This window comes from Notolepis coatsorum (genome assembly GCF_963971535.1).
Source record: "Notolepis coatsorum genome assembly, chromosome: 6".
Lineage (NCBI taxonomy): Eukaryota > Metazoa > Chordata > Actinopteri > Aulopiformes > Paralepididae > Notolepis > Notolepis coatsorum.
The window spans coordinates 181284729-181304346 of NC_140170.1; the positions used below are offsets into that span (position 1 = coordinate 181284729).

General features: G+C 41.6%; 4 protein-coding genes across 4 annotated transcripts in view; all 4 read right to left on the reverse strand.

Annotated features, from left to right (window-relative positions):
- LOC311230844 (uncharacterized protein) overlaps window positions 1-19618 on the reverse strand; it is a gene marked incomplete at both ends in the record, with an annotated part of 512928 nt that overhangs the window by 74027 nt on the left and 419283 nt on the right. The window lies entirely within an intron of this gene.
- LOC311230711 (histone H2B-like) lies at window positions 879-1259 on the reverse strand (the record flags this gene model as incomplete). The annotated part of the gene is made up of 1 exon (XM_084317072.1): window positions 879-1259. The coding sequence occupies one exon, from the start codon at window positions 1257-1259 to the stop codon at window positions 879-881; it is 381 nt and encodes a 126-aa protein (XP_084173198.1).
- On the reverse strand, window positions 3875-4255 carry LOC311230712 (histone H2B-like; the record flags this gene model as incomplete). The annotated part of the gene is made up of 1 exon (XM_084317073.1): window positions 3875-4255. One exon carries the CDS (start codon window positions 4253-4255, stop codon window positions 3875-3877), a length of 381 nt encoding a protein of 126 aa, XP_084173199.1.
- Window positions 6878-7258, reverse strand: LOC311230713 (histone H2B-like; the record flags this gene model as incomplete). The annotated part of the gene is made up of 1 exon (XM_084317074.1): window positions 6878-7258. The coding sequence occupies one exon, from the start codon at window positions 7256-7258 to the stop codon at window positions 6878-6880; it is 381 nt and encodes a 126-aa protein (XP_084173200.1).

A 19618-nucleotide genomic window follows, 5' to 3' on the forward strand; every position in this document is an offset into this window, starting at 1 on the left:
GAGAGCATGGTGTGGTTTATCAGTGAATTTGTTGAAGTCCAAACCACAGGGGGTGCCTGATGAGCAGAGTAACCTTTCAGCCAGATGTGGAGGCTGTGTATCCTGCTAAACATGGAGGGAGAGGGGACCGGAGATGATCAGTATTGCTGAGGGTTACTTATGAAGTCATATTTTAGACTCTGATTGCTGGAGTTTGATGTCAACAATAACGTTATAAAAGGTTATTGTTGTTGTAATAATGCATTTAACATACAACGCAAGGTTGTAAATTGTACAGAAATAGAGCTCATATGATCAAATAATGAATACTATTTGCACTTGACTATTGGAAATCATAAGACCTGTGTTTGGCTATGGGGTAGTTCATATTTTTCATTATAATTAAATTAGCCTGGAATGTATTATTTTTGGAATAGCATTTCCACTTTGAAAATGATAAAATCAACATTATCGATGTGTATTATAAAGTCCAATAATGTATTATTGATCAGGGTTCTAATACGGCAGGTGATGATATATTAATTGGCTGTATAAATGTGATGTACTAAGCTAGTCTATCCAATCTAGCTACTTGTCAACAACCTAAAATCACAGGATTTTGACTAGTAAATATAATTAGCAACTTAATAGCCATCCAAACTATGATTAGTTATTTAGTAGTTAGTTATAATTTATTAATCAATTAGTAACATACAACTTAATCTCCCGACAGAACCCCCTACCATGATAATAACTGTTCAAACTAAAGGCAATACGGGGCACTCAACCACTTTGATGAATAGCGCGATCATTATAATAATAGGAATAATAACTCTCTCAGGACAGAGTGGGTGGCTCTTAAAAGAGCCTTTGGGTTAATAGTCAGTGAACAGCGTAGTTTACTTGGAGCTAGTGTACTTGGTCACAGCCTTGGTTCCCTCAGACACAGCGTGCTTCGCCAGCTCACCGGGCAGCAGCAGACGCACAGCGGTCTGGATCTCCCTGGAGGTGATGGTGCGACGCTTGTTGTAGAGAGCCAGGCGCGAGGCTTCTCCAGCGATGCGCTCGAAGATGTCGTTAACGAAGGAGTTCATGATCCCCATGGCCTTGGAGGAAACGCCGGTGTCGGGATGAACCTGCTTCAGGACTTTGTAAATGTAGATGGCATAACTCTCCTTCCTGGACTTTCTGCGCGTCTTGCCTCCCTTGGCAGCGGTCTTTTTGGACCCCTTCTTGGACCCCTTCTTGGAGCCCTTCCTGGGCGCTCGCTTGGCTGGCATATTCGACGGCTTATCAGAATCGAATGGTGACGGTCGCTTACGGTTTCCTGCCTTATTTGTAGGAGGTCGATGCAAATAGTACTACGATACGATTGGTCGGTCGTGGCGCACGTGTGTAAAGCTAATAGAAGTTAAGTTCTCATTTAGCCAGTAGAGGGCAGAAGAGTTTCAGCCATGATTTTGTTCTGCTTTACTCTCTGTAGAGAAGCCAAAGCTATATATTTAGGTTATTGTATTTATGCATGTTTATATGTTTATTTTTATAACCTTACATTGAAACGGCATTAGTAATATTGATTGGATTTAGATAAAGTCATTGAACCATCTTTTTTGTCATAACATTCTAGAACATTTGTGATGTCACAGTACAATGTCATAATCAAACATTCTAGAACATTTGTGATGTCACAGTATGATGTCATAACCAAACATTCTAGAACATTTGTGTATCTATATGTGACGGCTCATATTGGTCTGCGTTGTGTTTGATGTTAAATGAGAATGTCCCGAGGGGGAGTCGAACAGGGGGCTCCCGCGTCCGCGGGCGACGACACAGGCCGCTGCACTAAGAAGTGAATTCACTCCAAACAACCTTCCCTTTGCGTCTGTTAACCCTGTTATGGGGAAGTGAGTTTAATTTACTAGCCCGCACTGCCACAGTCACTCGTCAACACACCTTGTTTCCGTGACTGTGGACATACCCACAGGCTTCCCCGTTACATATATATATTCAACAATTATCTCTTTTATAAAAGTCTGGTAGAGCTGGGAGTATCTTCCTTCTCTCTTAAATCATTCTTTGGCATGGATAATGAGAACCACCAGTTGATCACAGAGGCAGTGCTGACAATTCTGCATGCTTCAGAGTTGTACCAGAGGATATAGCGTTAGTGTATGTATTAGTATTGGACAGGCAAGAGGAGCAGAGAAGAAGGAGAAAGTGTGAGTTGAAGAGGCCTAAAGATGGAACACCACTAGTGTAGTATAAGAAATGAGGAGGGAAGAAATACGCCAAGAAAGAAGAAGAAGAAGAAGAGATCATCAAAAGAAGTGCGGAGGGCAGTAATACGCCACGATGCGTCTAATCTGCCGGAAATTCAAAAGAAGAAGAAGAAGAAGAAGGGAGGAAGAGATAGGCATTTCAATGGGAATTGTGTGTATTGAGCCGTACTGTATTGTACCCATTCTGCAATCTGTTAATAAAATGTTCAATCAATCAATCAATATTTAACAGATTGCAGAATGGGTACAATACAGTACGGCTCAATACACACAATTGTTAAGGGGATACAGACCAGAGAAAGACGTTTGTCTTGTTTACATCAGGGTCCCCCATTTCCATTTTGAAACATCTCTTACAAAAATGTATCCTGGCATTTCTATGATAACAAATGATGCCATGTACCATTGATATCATGGTTTAAAATTGACTATACCATGTTATAACCATGTTATTAATGGTTCCATTACATTTACTATATGGCTGTACCATGGTAAATAATTTATATGACTGGTACCATGGTAAAACAGAAAATATTTTTTTTGTAAGGGCATATTCAGAGCACCTTGTGAAACATAAAAGCAACTATTGAGCTGCTGATCAGTTTGATCAAAAGTGTCCTTATTAGTAAATACTGTTCAGAAAAGTTAGGCCCTAATCTGTGATTTTATGTTGTATGACAGAAACACATCTAGAGAAATTGTGACTAGATTTGAAGCATTACCATTATGAGTGGAGAGAGCATGGTGTGGTTTATCAGTGAATTTGTTGAAGTCCAAACCACAGGGGGTGCCTGATGAGCAGAGTAACCTTTCAGCCAGATGTGGAGGCTGTGTATCCTGCTAAACATGGAGGGAGAGGGGACCGGAGATGATCAGTATTGCTGAGGGTTACTTATGAAGTCATATTTTAGACTCTGATTGCTGGAGTTTGATGTCAACAATAACGTTATAAAAGGTTATTGTTGTTGTAATAATGCATTTAACATACAACGCAAGGTTGTAAATTGTACAGAAATAGAGCTCATATGATCAAATAATGAATACTATTTGCACTTGACTATTGGAAATCATAAGACCTGTGTTTGGCTATGGGGTAGTTCATATTTTTCATTATAATTAAATTAGCCTGGAATGTATTATTTTTGGAATAGCATTTCCACTTTGAAAATGATAAAATCAACATTATCGATGTGTATTATAAAGTCCAATAATGTATTATTGATCAGGGTTCTAATACGGCAGGTGATGATATATTAATTGACTGTATAAATGTGATGTACTAAGCTAGTCTATCCAATCTAGCTACTTGTCAACAACCTAAAATCACAGGATTTTGACTAGTAAATATAATTAGCAACTTAATAGCCATCCAAACTATGATTAGTTATTTAGTAGTTAGTTATAATTTATTAATCAATTAGTAACATACAACTTCATCTCCCGACAGAACCCCCTACCATGATAATAACTGTTCAAACTAAAGGCAATACGGGGCACTCAACCACTTTGATGAATAGCGCGATCATTATAATAATAGGAATAATAACTCTCTCAGGACAGAGTGGGTGGCTCTTAAAAGAGCCTTTGGGTTAATAGTCAGTGAACAGCGTAGTTTACTTGGAGCTAGTGTACTTGGTCACAGCCTTGGTTCCCTCAGACACAGCGTGCTTCGCCAGCTCACCGGGCAGCAGCAGACGCACAGCGGTCTGGATCTCCCTGGAGGTGATGGTGCGACGCTTGTTGTAGAGAGCCAGGCGAGAGGCTTCTCCAGCGATGCGCTCGAAGATGTCGTTAACGAAGGAGTTCATGATCCCCATGGCCTTGGAGGAAACGCCGGTGTCGGGATGAACCTGCTTCAGGACTTTGTAAATGTAGATGGCATAACTCTCCTTCCTGGACTTTCTGCGCGTCTTGCCTCCCTTGGCAGCGGTCTTGGAACCCTTCTTGGAACCCTTCTTGGAGGAGCCCTTCCTGGGCGCTCGTTTGGCTGGCATATTCGACGGCTTATCAGAATCGAATGGTGACGGTCGCTTACGGTTTCCTGCCTTATTTGTAGGAGGTCGATGCAAATAGTACTACGATACGATTGGTCGGTCGTGGCGCACGTGTGTAAAGCTAATAGAAGTTAAGTTCTCATTTAGCCAGTAGAGGGCAGAAGAGTTTCAGCCATGATTTTGTTCTGCTTTACTCTCTGTAGAGAAGCCAAAGCTATATATTTAGGTTATTGTATTTATGCATGTTTATATGTTTATTTTTATAACCTTACATTGAAACGGCATTAGTAATATTGATTGGATTTAGATAAAGTCATTGAACCATCTTTTTTGTCATAACATTCTAGAACATTTGTGATGTCACAGTACATGTCATAATCAAACATTCTAGAACATTTGTGATGTCACAGTATGATGTCATAACCAAACATTCTAGAACATTTGTGTATCTATATGTGACGGCTCATATTGGTCTGCGTTGTGTTTGATGTTAAATGAGAATGTCCCGAGGGGGAGTCGAACAGGGGGCTCCCGCGCCCGCGGGCGACGACACAGGCCGCTGCACTAAGAAGTGAATTCACTCCAAACAACCTTCCCTTTGCGTCTGTTAACCCTGTTATGGGGAAGTGAGTTTAATTTACTAGCCCGCACTGCCACAGTCACTCGTCAACACACCTTGTTTCCGTGACTGTGGACATACCCACAGGCTTCCCCGTTACATATATATATTCAACAATTATCTCTTTTATAAAAGTCTGGTAGAGCTGGGAGTATCTTCCTTCTCTCTTAAATCATTCTTTGGCATGGATAATGAGAACCACCAGTTGATCACAGAGGCAGTGCTGACAATTCTGCATGCTTCAGAGTTGTACCAGAGGATATAGCGTTAGTGTATGTATTAGTATTGGACAGGCAAGAGGAGCAGAGAAGAAGGAGAAAGTGTGAGTTGAAGAGGCCTAAAGATGGAACACCACTAGTGTAGTATAAGAAATGAGGAGGGAAGAAATACGCCAAGAAAGAAGAAGAAGAAGAAGAAGAAGAAGAAGAAGAGATCATCAAAAGAAGTGCGGAGGGCAGTAATACGCCACGATGCGTCTAATCTGCCGGAAATTCAAAAGAAGAAGAAGAAGAAGAAGGGAGGAAGAGATAGGCATTTCAATGGGAATTGTGTGTATTGAGCCGTACTGTATTGTACCCATTCTGCAATCTGTTAATAAAATGTTCAATCAATCAATCAATATTTAACAGATTGCAGAATGGGTACAATACAGTACGGCTCAATACACACAATTGTTAAGGGGATGCAGACCAGAGAAAGACGTTTGTCTTGTTTACATCAGGGTCCCCCATTTCCATTTTGAAACATCTCTTACAAAAATGTATCCTGGCATTTCTATGATAACAAATGATGCCATGTACCATTGATATCATGGTTTAAAATTGACTATACCATGTTATAACCATGTTATTAATGGTTCTTACATTTACTATATGGCTGTACCATGGTAAATAATTTATATGACTGGTACCATGGTAAAACAGAAAATATTTTTTTTGTAAGGGCATATTCAGAGCACCTTGTGAAACATAAAAGCAACTATTGAGCTGCTGATCAGTTTGATCAAAAGTGTCCTTATTAGTAAATACTGTTCAGAAAAGTTAGGCCCTAATCTGTGATTTTATGTTGTATGACAGAAACACATCTAGAGAAATTGTGACTAGATTTGAAGCATTACCATTGAGTGGAGAGAGCATGGTGTGGTTTATCAGTGAATTTGTTGAAGTCCAAACCACAGGGGGTGCCTGATGAGCAGAGTAACCTTTCAGCCAGATGTGGAGGCTGTGTATCCTGCTAAACATGGAGGGAGAGGGGACCGGAGATGATCAGTATTGCTGAGGGTTACTTATGAAGTCATATTTTAGACTCTGATTGCTGGAGTTTGATGTCAACAATAACGTTATAAAAGGTTATTGTTGTTGTAATAATGCATTTAACATACAACGCAAGGTTGTAAATTGTACAGAAATAGAGCTCATATGATCAAATAATGAATACTATTTGCACTTGACTATTGGAAATCATAAGACCTGTGTTTGGCTATGGGGTAGTTCATATTTTTCATTATAATTAAATTAGCCTGGAATGTATTATTTTTGGAATAGCATTTCCACTTTGAAAATGATAAAATCAACATTATCGATGTGTATTATAAAGTCCAATAATGTATTATTGATCAGGGTTCTAATACGGCAGGTGATGATATATTAATTGACTGTATAAATGTGATGTACTAAGCTAGTCTATCCAATCTAGCTACTTGTCAACAACCTAAAATCACAGGATTTTGACTAGTAAATATAATTAGCAACTTAATAGCCATCCAAACTATGATTAGTTATTTAGTAGTTAGTTATAATTTATTAATCAATTAGTAACATACAACTTCATCTCCCGACAGAACCCCCTACCATGATAATAACTGTTCAAACTAAAGGCAATACGGGGCACTCAACCACTTTGATGAATAGCGCGATCATTATAATAATAGGAATAACTCTCTCAGGACAGAGTGGGTGGCTCTTAAAAGAGCCTTTGGGTTAATAGTCAGTGAACAGCGTAGTTTACTTGGAGCTAGTGTACTTGGTCACAGCCTTGGTTCCCTCAGACACAGCGTGCTTCGCCAGCTCACCGGGCAGCAGCAGACGCACAGCGGTCTGGATCTCCCTGGAGGTGATGGTGCGACGCTTGTTGTAGAGAGCCAGGCGCGAGGCTTCTCCAGCGATGCGCTCGAAGATGTCGTTAACGAAGGAGTTCATGATCCCCATGGCCTTGGAGGAAACGCCGGTGTCGGGATGAACCTGCTTCAGGACTTTGTAAATGTAGATGGCATAACTCTCCTTCCTGGACTTTCTGCGCGTCTTGCCTCCCTTGGCAGCGGTCTTGGAACCCTTCTTGGAACCCTTCTTGGAGGAGCCCTTCCTGGGCGCTCGTTTGGCTGGCATATTCGACGGCTTATCAGAATCGAATGGTGACGGTCGCTTACGGTTTCCTGCCTTATTTGTAGGAGGTCGATGCAAATAGTACTACGATACGATTGGTCGGTCGTGGCGCACGTGTGTAAAGCTAATAGAAGTTAAGTTCTCATTTAGCCAGTAGAGGGCAGAAGAGTTTCAGCCATGATTTTGTTCTGCTTTACTCTCTGTAGAGAAGCCAAAGCTATATATTTAGGTTATTGTATTTATGCATGTTTATATGTTTATTTTTATAACCTTACATTGAAACGGCATTAGTAATATTGATTGGATTTAGATAAAGTCATTGAACCATCTTTTTTGTCATAACATTCTAGAACATTTGTGATGTCACAGTACAATGTCATAATCAAACATTCTAGAACATTTGTGATGTCACAGTATGATGTCATAACCAAACATTCTAGAACATTTGTGTATCTATATGTGACGGCTCATATTGGTCTGCGTTGTGTTTGATGTTAAATGAGAATGTCCCGAGGGGGAGTCGAACAGGGGGCTCCCGCGCCCGCGGGCGACGACACAGGCCGCTGCACTAAGAAGTGAATTCACTCCAAACAACCTTCCCTTTGCGTCTGTTAACCCTGTTATGGGGAAGTGAGTTTAATTTACTAGCCCGCACTGCCACAGTCACTCGTCAACACACCTTGTTTCCGTGACTGTGGACATACCCACGGGCTTCCCCGTTACATATATATATTCAACAATTATCTCAGAAGGGAGGAAGAGATAGGCATTTCAATGGGAATTGTGTGTATTGAGCCGTACTGTATTGTACCCATTCTGCAATCTGTTAATAAAATGTTCAATCAATCAATCAATATTTAACAGATTGCAGAATGGGTACAATACAGTACGGCTCAATACACACAATTGTTAAGGGGATGCAGACCAGAGAAAGACGTTTGTCTTGTTTACATCAGGGTCCCCCATTTCCATTTTGAAACATCTCTTACAAAAATGTATCCTGGCATTTCTATGATAACAAATGATGCCATGTACCATTGATATCATGGTTTAAAATTGACTATACCATGTTATAACCATGTTATTAATGGTTCCATTACATTTACTATATGGCTGTACCATGGTAAATAATTTATATGACTGGTACCATGGTAAAACAGAAAATATTTTTTTTGTAAGGGCATATTCAGAGCACCTTGTGAAACATAAAAGCAACTATTGAGCTGCTGATCAGTTTGATCAAAAGTGTCCTTATTAGTAAATACTGTTCAGAAAAGTTAGGCCCTAATCTGTGATTTTATGTTGTATGACAGAAACACATCTAGAGAAATTGTGACTAGATTTGAAGCATTACCATTATGAGTGGAGAGAGCATGGTGTGGTTTATCAGTGAATTTGTTGAAGTCCAAACCACAGGGGGTGCCTGATGAGCAGAGTAACCTTTCAGCCAGATGTGGAGGCTGTGTATCCTGCTAAACATGGAGGGAGAGGGGACCGGAGATGATCAGTATTGCTGAGGGTTACTTATGAAGTCATATTTTAGACTCTGATTGCTGGAGTTTGATGTCAACAATAACGTTATAAAAGGTTATTGTTGTTGTAATAATGCATTTAACATACAACGCAAGGTTGTAAATTGTACAGAAATAGAGCTCATATGATCAAATAATGAATACTATTTGCACTTGACTATTGGAAATCATAAGACCTGTGTTTGGCTATGGGGTAGTTCATATTTTTCATTATAATTAAATTAGCCTGGAATGTATTATTTTTGGAATAGCATTTCCACTTTGAAAATGATAAAATCAACATTATCGATGTGTATTATAAAGTCCAATAATGTATTATTGATCAGGGTTCTAATACGGCAGGTGATGATATATTAATTGACTGTATAAATGTGATGTACTAAGCTAGTCTATCCAATCTAGCTACTTGTCAACAACCTAAAATCACAGGATTTTGACTAGTAAATATAATTAGCAACTTAATAGCCATCCAAACTATGATTAGTTATTTAGTAGTTAGTTATAATTTATTAATCAATTAGTAACATACAACTTCATCTCCCGACAGAACCCCCTACCATGATAATAACTGTTCAAACTAAAGGCAATACGGGGCACTCAACCACTTTGATGAATAGAGCGATCATTATAATCAGGCATGCGTTGTTCATGGCACGGGGTACCACTCAGTGGTACCTCACTGAGTATTAAAGATTTGAGCAGAAGCGCGTGCACGCACATGCACGCGCTCGCGAGAACGCGCTGCGCTCGGCTCGGCTCGTGTTTACCTGCCGAGTCCCGGCGCTACCTCGCATTATCATAACAATAGCCGCTATAGGCTGGTGTCTTCAACCAGTCTGGGACTCTTTGTGATGTAAATATGGAACGTCCCAAGTTGCCGCTGCCCACAGAGGGCACCGCCGTCCAAAGGTGAACGACGGCGAACGAAGGGCCAAATCAAAACAGCCGTCAATTCCGAATTGACAACTGTTTTGATTCAACCCCCCACCCACCACCACTCACCCCCGGACAACAACACACTCTGCAAACAGCAGCAACCCGGGACATTCCATATCTACATCACAAACTTCGGGACTGAGTAGATAATTAATTAATCTTCTCTTTATTTTTATTATTTATATTAAAACTGAATCAAACCATAAACAAGGTTGCCTGTTGGGATGTTAGATCCTAATGTGAAAAACTGATTTTATATGTCTGCACTTTATGTGCTCATTTTATGCCTGTCTTAATTCTGTTGTGAAGCACTTTGAGCTGCAGTTTCTGTATGAAAGGCTATACAAACAAAGTGTATTATTGTGCGCGAGGGAACATATGCGCATGCGCGCGGGGCCGCGCGTGCGTGTGCGCGCGCGCGTGCGCGCGGCGTCATTATCCTGCGTGGCGGCTCAGCCCATAATAACAACGCAACACTGATTATAATAATAGGAATAACTCTCTCAGGACAGAGTGGGTGGCTCTTAAAAGAGCCTTTGGGTTAATAGTCAGTGAACAGCGTAGTTTACTTGGAGCTAGTGTACTTGGTCACAGCCTTGGTTCCCTCAGACACAGCGTGCTTCGCCAGCTCACCGGGCAGCAGCAGACGCACAGCGGTCTGGATCTCCCTGGAGGTGATGGTGCGACGCTTGTTGTAGAGAGCCAGGCGAGAGGCTTCTCCAGCGATGCGCTCGAAGATGTCGTTAACGAAGGTGTAACTGTGGCCATTATATGGTTTCATCATTTATGTTATTTCAGTTTAAGTGTAATATTTGAGAATGTATTTATGTTTCATTTCTTATTTTCTTTATTATTTAATTTGCTACAATTTATAATATATTCATTTTGACGTCTGGTCATATGTGGTGTCCCGTTAGGCTGCTGTTGTGTTGTTACATTTGGGTCTGATTAAGACACCTGCGAGCAAGCAGCAGGACAGAGACGAGTTGTACAGGCTCTCTAGATTCGAAGAGTGTACGACTATGTGTAGTGTACCACTAAGACTGTTACCAAGAACAGAAGAACAAGACCCCTTTGTTATGTAGCATGCAGCCAACGAGGTAATTAATGTTTGTTTGTATTTTGCTTTTCTGATGTATTGTTTTCATATCGTGTATATTATTGTTTGTGTTGACTTGACGCAACGTATATGTTTCTGTTTAAGTTTTCACGGTGGATTGGAGGACCAAGCCTTTAATAAACCCGTCGAAAGGAAACCACTTGTGTCTGCAGTGCTTGAAGGAGTTACAGTGAAAACTCGCCTGTTCATCGATGCAAGTGGGCGATGAAGCAAGTCCAAGTTTAAGGCCGGCGTCCAGCGGATCTTCCCCGACAATTGTTTGCTGCGCTGCCGGCGCGCCGACATTAAAGGACAGATGAGTCACAAACAATACGCACTACACGCATAAACACAAGAAGTAAGAAGATGCACACAGTATAATGAGCAGCGTTTCAAGATAAAGCCATAAAGGACTTGGACATTATAAGTTAAGAGTGGTCAGGTCAAGAAGAGTGCTTTGTAAACGTTTCTATAATATATTTGACTGCAAATTCTAATTACTGTGGTGTGCGTGCAAAAACGTTTTGACTTATTTGCCTATATAATTTAACTGAAGCTAACCATTTGTACACACATTAAGGTGTCAACGTTAAAGTATAAATATGTTTTCTGATTGAACACCCATTTCTAATTTAAAGTGTGTTTTGGAAATTGTAACCTATAAAAAGCACGTATAATTTATAGGTGAAGGCTATTATTGGCATCTAATATTTATGTTCCTAAGCGTTCTGAAGTGCTTAATATATATGTGGAGGTTATTTTGAAAGCCAATTGAATTAAGCAATTTGATTTGCTCGGAGAGTACTGCATTTAATTCAAATTTGAGTACAAAACAGGCTAAAGGTTTAAAGGTGTATTTACTATTTTTTCTTTACAAATTTTGGTCAATTTAAAGTAGTGATTTACAATGACAGAGCCAATTAGGCCTGCAATTGAAGTAGGGGACAGTGTTAGGGATAGTGCAAATTCCCAAGACCGACCTGAAGAAGGTCAGGAAGAAGGTGCTGAAGCCCAGCAAGAGGTACCAAAACGATCTCAAAGAACCAGAACTCTAACAGAGAAGGGTAAAGCAATGCAGGAGGATAAGATCAAAGCGCTTCAACAAAGATTTAATTACATTTACAATAAATGGAGGACACAAGTTAAATCTTCTAAAGGTCCGTTATCACAATCAACAGAACATTTGTCTAATGAGCTGCTTACTGATATCATTACAGATGTCACAGGTCTTTCTAATGATGTGCAGCATATTTATGATGAACTACGTGACATCTCAACTCCAGACCAGGACACGCGTCTAAGAGTGGATCTGTGTGCAGGGATTTCTGAGATAATTGTGTCCAGAGCCACATTTAGACTGGGGGGAAGTGTGTTAGAAGAAGGAGAGAAAGAGTGGCCAGAAGCAGGCTCTCTCTTTGACTCAAGCACCTATAAATCTGGTTCTGCCACTTCTTCCAGGAAAAGTGCTTATAAATCTGGTTCTGCCACTTCTTCCAGAAAAGGCACCTCAGTGCATTCAAGCAGTTCTTCTGTAAAGCGACGAGATGCTGTCGCTGATGCTGCTGCAAGCCAAGCTGTTCTGGAAGTGTTAAAAGAACAAGAAAAAGAACAATTGGAAATGCAGTGCCTAGAAGCAGAAGCTAAAAAGAAGATAGCTGAGCAAGAGGCAGCAGGCATAAAGCGTCGTTTAGAGCGTCGTTTAGAACAAGAGGAAGAGGAAGCTAAAATTAAAGCTCAACTGGAAGAAGAACATGGAGCTATACAAAGGACTCTGGAGGAAAAGCGGAGAAAGATACAGCATTTGGAGGCAGTGAAAGGTCTTAATGCAGCACGAGCAAGAATCCTTGTGTACGATCAAGTGGAGGCCACAGAAGAAGAGCGGAAAGACGTACTAGAACATGAGAGGGTAGCAGACAACAAAGTGCCTGCTCCCACAAGTCCTCTGTCCCTGTATACATCTCCCGTACCACAAGTTGTGACCACCTCCTCAAATGACAGTACAGCAGAGCTTGTTAAGATGCTGGCAGGTGCTTTAAGTGCCAACAGAATTCCAATTCCTGAACCTTCATCATTCAGTGGGGACCCATTGAAATACAATGACTGGAAACTTTCCTTTGAAATACTGATTGATCAGAAGAGCATTGAAGATAAGGAGAAGATATACTACCTCCGTAGGTATGTAAGTGGACAAGCTAAGAAAGCACTTGATGGCTATTTCTTACTCGGAACCAAATCTGCCTATGTTGCAGCATGGAAGACTTTGGAGGAGAGATATGGTAATCCTTTTACAATAGCAAAAGCATACAGAGACAAGCTCCAAGCATGGCCCAAGATGGGATCTAAGGACAGCTTTGAGCTCAGAGAGTTTGCAGACTTTCTCAGGAGTTGTGAGGCTGCCATGGTCAACATCAAGGCATTGGACATTTTAAATGACTGTAATGAAAACAGGAAAATTCTTTTAAAGCTGCCTGATTGGCTAACAGCGAGATGGAACAGGATGGTTATCCAAGAAGAAGAAGAGCGTAACCAATTCCCCTCCTTCAGCCAATTTGTAAAGTTTCTGACAAGAGAAGCAAAAATTGCCTGCAACCCTGTTACATCACTACAGTCACTGAAACAAGGTGAGACTGAAAAACCAAAATGCCCAAGATATCAAAGCTTTGGAGCAAAGACACTAACCACAGGTTCCAATGAAAATACTGTTATAACATGCATTTTCTGTGAGAAGTACGGGCATACTTTGCATAAATGCAGGAAGTTCATGGAGAAACCTGTTACAGACAGAATCAAATTTGTTCAAGCTGAAAAGCTATGCTTTGGTTGTCTCAAGTCTGGTCACTACTCAAAGAGCTGCAACAGTAGGAATGTGTGCGACGTGTGCCACAAGCAACATCCTACATGTCTGCATGAGGAGCGAGCCAAAGAAGGACAAAGGCCACCACAAGCCAAGCTAAAGCTAAATGAAGAAAAGCCAAGTACAAGTCAACAATGGTACAAAGAAAGACCCCAATCAGCACAATACAAGGAAGCAGCGACAACCTCTACTTCACATAGAGTAATACTTCAGGAAGCCAACACACAAACGGCTGCAATAATTCCTGTCTGGCTTTCATCCACAGATCAACCAACACAAGAAGTACTGGTATACGCTCTGTTGGATTCTCAAAGCGACACAACCTTTGTTCTAACGGAGTTAGCAGAAACTTTGGAAGCAACCAAAGTGAAAGTCAAACTCAAGCTCTCTACTATGACCTCAAGAACCACGGTAGTAAGCTCTGAAAGAGTAAACAACTTACAAATCCGTGGCTTTTTCTCTGGTAAGAAGATATCTTTACCACCAGTCTACACGCAGGATTTCATTCCAGCCAACAGAACTCACATACCGACAGATGGAACTGCAAAGGCTTGGTCCCATCTAGAGCACCTCCAAGGAGAGATCGCACCTATGCAGGACTGCGAAGTAGGTCTACTCATTGGGTATAACTGCTCACAAGCCCTGCTTCCAAGGGAAGTTGTGTCTGGCGAAGAAAGTCAGCCTTATGCACAGCGTACAGACCTTGGATGGAGTATTGTTGGCCATGGGAATCCCTGCGTAGACTACGGCGACGCCATCGGAATCAGCCATCGCATAGTAGTGAGACAAGTAATGGCAGGTGTGAAATCTTCTGTTGTTAATCTCAAAACTGAAGTACACTATGTGAGCCGAACAAAAGTGAAAGAAATGACTCCCTCAGACATCATAAGAGTTCTTGAATCAGACTTCTCAGAAAGAACTGGAGAACATGATCCTGTGTCTCAAGAAGATCTCAAGTTCCTGTCGAAGTTGAGAGAAACCATCACACAAAAGAAAGATGGTCACTATGAAATGCCATTACCGTTCAAACAGGGAAGACCGAAATTACCCAACAACAAGATATGTGCAATACGCCGCTTGAATTGTCTTGAAAGGAGACTAAAGAAAGATCAAAGGTACTACAGAGACTACGTAAACTTTATGGATGACATCATTGCGCGTGGCGATGCAGAGAAGGTCCCTGAGGAAGAAATTGACAACAAGTCAGCTTGGTACATTCCACATCATGGGGTTTACCATCCACAGAAGCCAGGAAAAATACGTGTAGTATTTGACGGTTCTGCCAAGTTTCAAGAAACATCCCTCAACGACCATCTGCTCACCGGTCCTGACTTGACGAATACATTGGTGGGAGTCCTATGCCGTTTCCGAAAGGGCTCTGTCGCAGTCATGTGTGACATCGAAAGAATGTTCCACCAGTTTCATGTGAAAAAGGAAGATCAAGATTATTTGAGATTCCTATGGTGGGAGAATGGAAACTTGGAAACCACACCATCAGTCTACAGGATGAAGGTCCACTTGTTTGGAGCGGCCTCATCTCCTGGCTGTGCCAACTTTGGCCTAAAACATCTGGCAACACAAGGGCAAGGTCAGTTCAGTGAGGAAGCCAGGCGCTTCATTCAAAGAAATTTCTATGTAGACGATGGTCTGACAAGTGTTCAAACTGAGAAGGAAGCCATCCAACTTGTTAAAGAAGCAAGAGAACTTTGCTGCACTGGCAAGTTAAGACTCCACAAGTTTGTTTCAAACAGTGACAATGTGATGGCAACCATCCCAGAAGACGAACGTGCCGCAATCAAGGATCAAGACATGGCCTTGAGTTTGCCGCACATGGAAAGAGCTCTTGGAGTAGAGTGGTGTGTCACATCTGACTCGTTTAAGTTCAGAGTTCAAATAAAAGCCAATCCGTTAACGAGAAGAGGTGTGCTCTCCACCGTAGCCTCTATGTATGATCCCCTGGGGTTCATGGCACCCTTCGTCCTTTTAGGTAAACAGATACTCCAGCAAATGTGTAGAGAGAAGATCGGCTGGGATGAAGAACTCCCAAGAAACCTAAGACCTCAGTGGGAGTCCTGGATCAGAGACTTTCCCAATCTGGCAAAAATGCAAATCAAAAGGTGCTTCGTACCTTCAAGTTTTGGCAATGTCAAGAGGTATGAGCTTCACCATTTTGCGGATGCAAGTGTCTCTGGATATGGTGAATGTACTTACCTACGAGCCATCAACAAGTCAGACGAAGTCCATTGCTGTCTGGTAATGGGAAAGTCGAGAGTTTCACCAACCAAGGTCACAACTATACCGAGACTTGAACTCACTGCAGCGGTTGTTGCAGTTCGAATCAGCGACATGCTCCGGGGTGAGCTAGAAATACAAGACCTGCAGGAGTTCTTTTGGACTGATTCCACGGTTGTTCTTGGCTACATTAACAATGACGCCAGAAGATTCCAAGTCTTCGTAGCCAACCGCATACAGAGAATCAAGTCAAGTACAAAGCCTGAACAATGGGCTTATGTTGCCTCTGAAGACAATCCTGCAGATCATGCCTCTCGAGGTTTGACTGCAGAGCAACTCAAGACCTCAAACTGGTTCACAGGACCAACGTTTCTCTGGCAAAAGGAACTACCTGACAGAGAACTCAAGGTGGGAGACATTAAGGAAGATGATCCTGAACTCAGCAAGGCTTTTGTGTGCAACACTAAAGCAAAGGAAAACAGGTCATTATTGGATCGACTACAGAGATTCTCGGAATGGTCAACGGTAGTAAGAGCAATTGCCAGATTGAAACGACAAGTCAATGAATACAAGTGTGGGAAGCAAAGAACAAATGAAAGTTCAAGCCTAGAAGAAAGGAAGGAAGCAGAACTTGTCATCATCAAGCTAGTTCAAAGGGAAGCATTCTCAGACGAGATAAAGAGCTTGGAACTCAAGAAAGAAGTTGCCAAGACCAAAGAGGGCAAGATGTACAAGTTAAATCCATTCTTGGATGAAGAAGGTGTCCTAAGAGTAGGCGGACGCCTAAGTCAAGCCACGTTGCACCCACATGTGAAGCATCCGGCAATACTCCCTAGTAACAGCCACATATCGGCTTTACTTATCAAGCACTTTCATGAAAAGGTACAGCATCAAGGATGTGGGATGACGATGAACGAACTGCGAGCTAACGGATGGTGGATCCTGGGATGCAGCAGTCGAGTCTCATCACACATCTTCAAATGTGTCAAGTGTAGAAAGTACAGAAGACGTACTGAAGAACAAAGAATGGGTGACTTACCACAAGATAGATCGGAAGCAACTCCACCCTTCACTTACGCTGGCATAGACTGCTTTGGTCCGATCCATGTTAAAGAAGGAAGGAAGGATCTCAAAAGATATGGTCTCTTACTTACATGTCTATGTTCGAGGGCCATACACATAGAGGTAATTGATGACATGACAACTGATGCATTTATCAATGCCTTAAGAGCGTTCATTGCCCTAAGAGGAAATGTTCGACAAATAAGATGTGACCAAGGAACCAATTTTGTTGGTGCAAGGAGAGAGTTCGCAGAACTCATGAAAGGAATGAACCAAGAAAGAGTAAAGGCTCTAGGATGTGAATTCCTCATGAACCCTCCAGCAGCAAGTCACATGGGCGGTGTCTGGGAGAGGCAGATAAGAACTGTAAGAAGTGTTCTTACTGCTATTCTCGACCAGTCGGCACAAAGGCTCGACTGCACCTCTCTAAGGACATTTCTGTATGAGGTTATGGCCATTGTTAACAGTAGACCACTCACCACTGAGCATTTGAATGACCCATCTGCATTTGAACCTTTAACTCCCAACCACATCCTTACAATGAAGTCTACAATCCTTCTGCCCCCCCCTGGTCAATTTGTCAGAGAAGATCTGTATCTGCAAAAGAGGTGGCGGCGAGTGCAGTATTTGGCTAATGAGTTTTGGACTCGATGGAGGAAGGAGTATCTTTTAAACTTACAACCAAGACAAAAGTGGCACAAGGATAGAAGGAACTCGAAGGTCAACGACATCGTTCTTCTACAAGACGATCTGGCACCGCGGAATGAATGGAAGCTGGCCAGAATCACAGACGTCTATCCAGGGTCAGATGGTAGGGTGAGAAAATTGAAATTGCTGGTGAGTGACACCACCGTTGACAAAAAAGGGAAACCTACAACTAAAAGAGTGTTCCTTGATAGACCTGTACAGAAGGTTGTAACGCTACTCGAAGCAGACTAATTTAATGTTTTGCCTAAAACTTATGTTAATAATGATACTTACATTTAGTCATTTAGCTGACGCTTTTATACATGGCGACTTACAAGTTCTGTACAAGTCCCCAGGAGGGGCACAACTAGCAGCTGAATGACCACAAGAAATATTTAATTTAGAAGATAACCAAATTATGTTCAGAGAAATCCCACGTGTGTGCGATTTGGTGGGAGTGTAACTGTGGCCATTATATGGTTTCATCATTTATGTTATTTCAGTTTAAGTGTAATATTTGAGAATGTATTTATGTTTCATTTCTTATTTTCTTTATTATTTAATTTGCTACAATTTATAATATATTCATTTTGACGTCTGGTCATATGTGGTGTCCCGTTAGGCTGCTGTTGTGTTGTTACATTTGGGTCTGATTAAGACACCTGCGAGCAAGCAGCAGGACAGAGACGAGTTGTACAGGCTCTCTAGATTCGAAGAGTGTACGACTATGTGTAGTGTACCACTAAGACTGTTACCAAGAACAGAAGAACAAGACCCCTTTGTTATGTAGCATGCAGCCAACGAGGTAATTAATGTTTGTTTGTATTTTGCTTTTCTGATGTATTGTTTTCATATCGTGTATATTATTGTTTGTGTTGACCTGACGCAACGTATATGTTTCTGTTTAAGTTTTCACGGTGGATTGGAGGACCAAGCCTTTAATAAACCCGTCGAAAGGAAACCACTTGTGTCTGCAGTGCTTGAAGGAGTTACAGAAGGAGTTCATGATCCCCATGGCCTTGGAGGAAACGCCGGTGTCGGGATGAACCTGCTTCAGGACTTTGTAAATGTAGATGGCATAACTCTCCTTCCTGGACTTTCTGCGCGTCTTGCCTCCCTTGGCAGCGGTCTTGGAACCCTTCTTGGAACCCTTCTTGGAGGAGCCCTTCCTGGGCGCTCGTTTGGCTGGCATATTCGACGGCTTATCAGAATCGAATGGTGACGGTCGCTTACGGTTTCCTGCCTTATTTGTAGGAGGTCGATGCAAATAGTACTACGATACGATTGGTCGGTCGTGGCGCACGTGTGTAAAGCTAATAGAAGTTAAGTTCTCATTTAGCCAGTAGAGGGCAGAAGAGTTTCAGCCATGATTTTGTTCTGCTTTACTCTCTGTAGAGAAGCCAAAGCTATATATTTAGGTTATTGTATTTATGCATGTTTATATGTTTATTTTTATAACCTTACATTGAAACGGCATTAGTAATATTGATTGGATTTAGATAAAGTCATTGAACCATCTTTTTTGTCATAACATTCTAGAACATTTGTGATGTCACAGTACAATGTCATAATCAAACATTCTAGAACATTTGTGATGTCACAGTATGATGTCATAACCAAACATTCTAGAACATTTGTGTATCTATATGTGACGGCTCATATTGGTCTGCGTTGTGTTTGATGTTAAATGAGAATGTCCCGAGGGGGAGTCGAACAGGGGGCTCCCGCGCCCGCGGGCGACGACACAGGCCGCTGCACTAAGAAGTGAATTCACTCCAAACAACCTTCCCTTTGCGTCTGTTAACCCTGTTATGGGGAAGTGAGTTTAATTTACTAGCCCGCACTGCCACAGTCACTCGTCAACACACCTTGTTTCCGTGACTGTGGACATAAACTTTGGAAATTACTCAATAATCAACTAGGCTGCAGTTAAAAACTTAAAACCAGATTCTCAAACATAA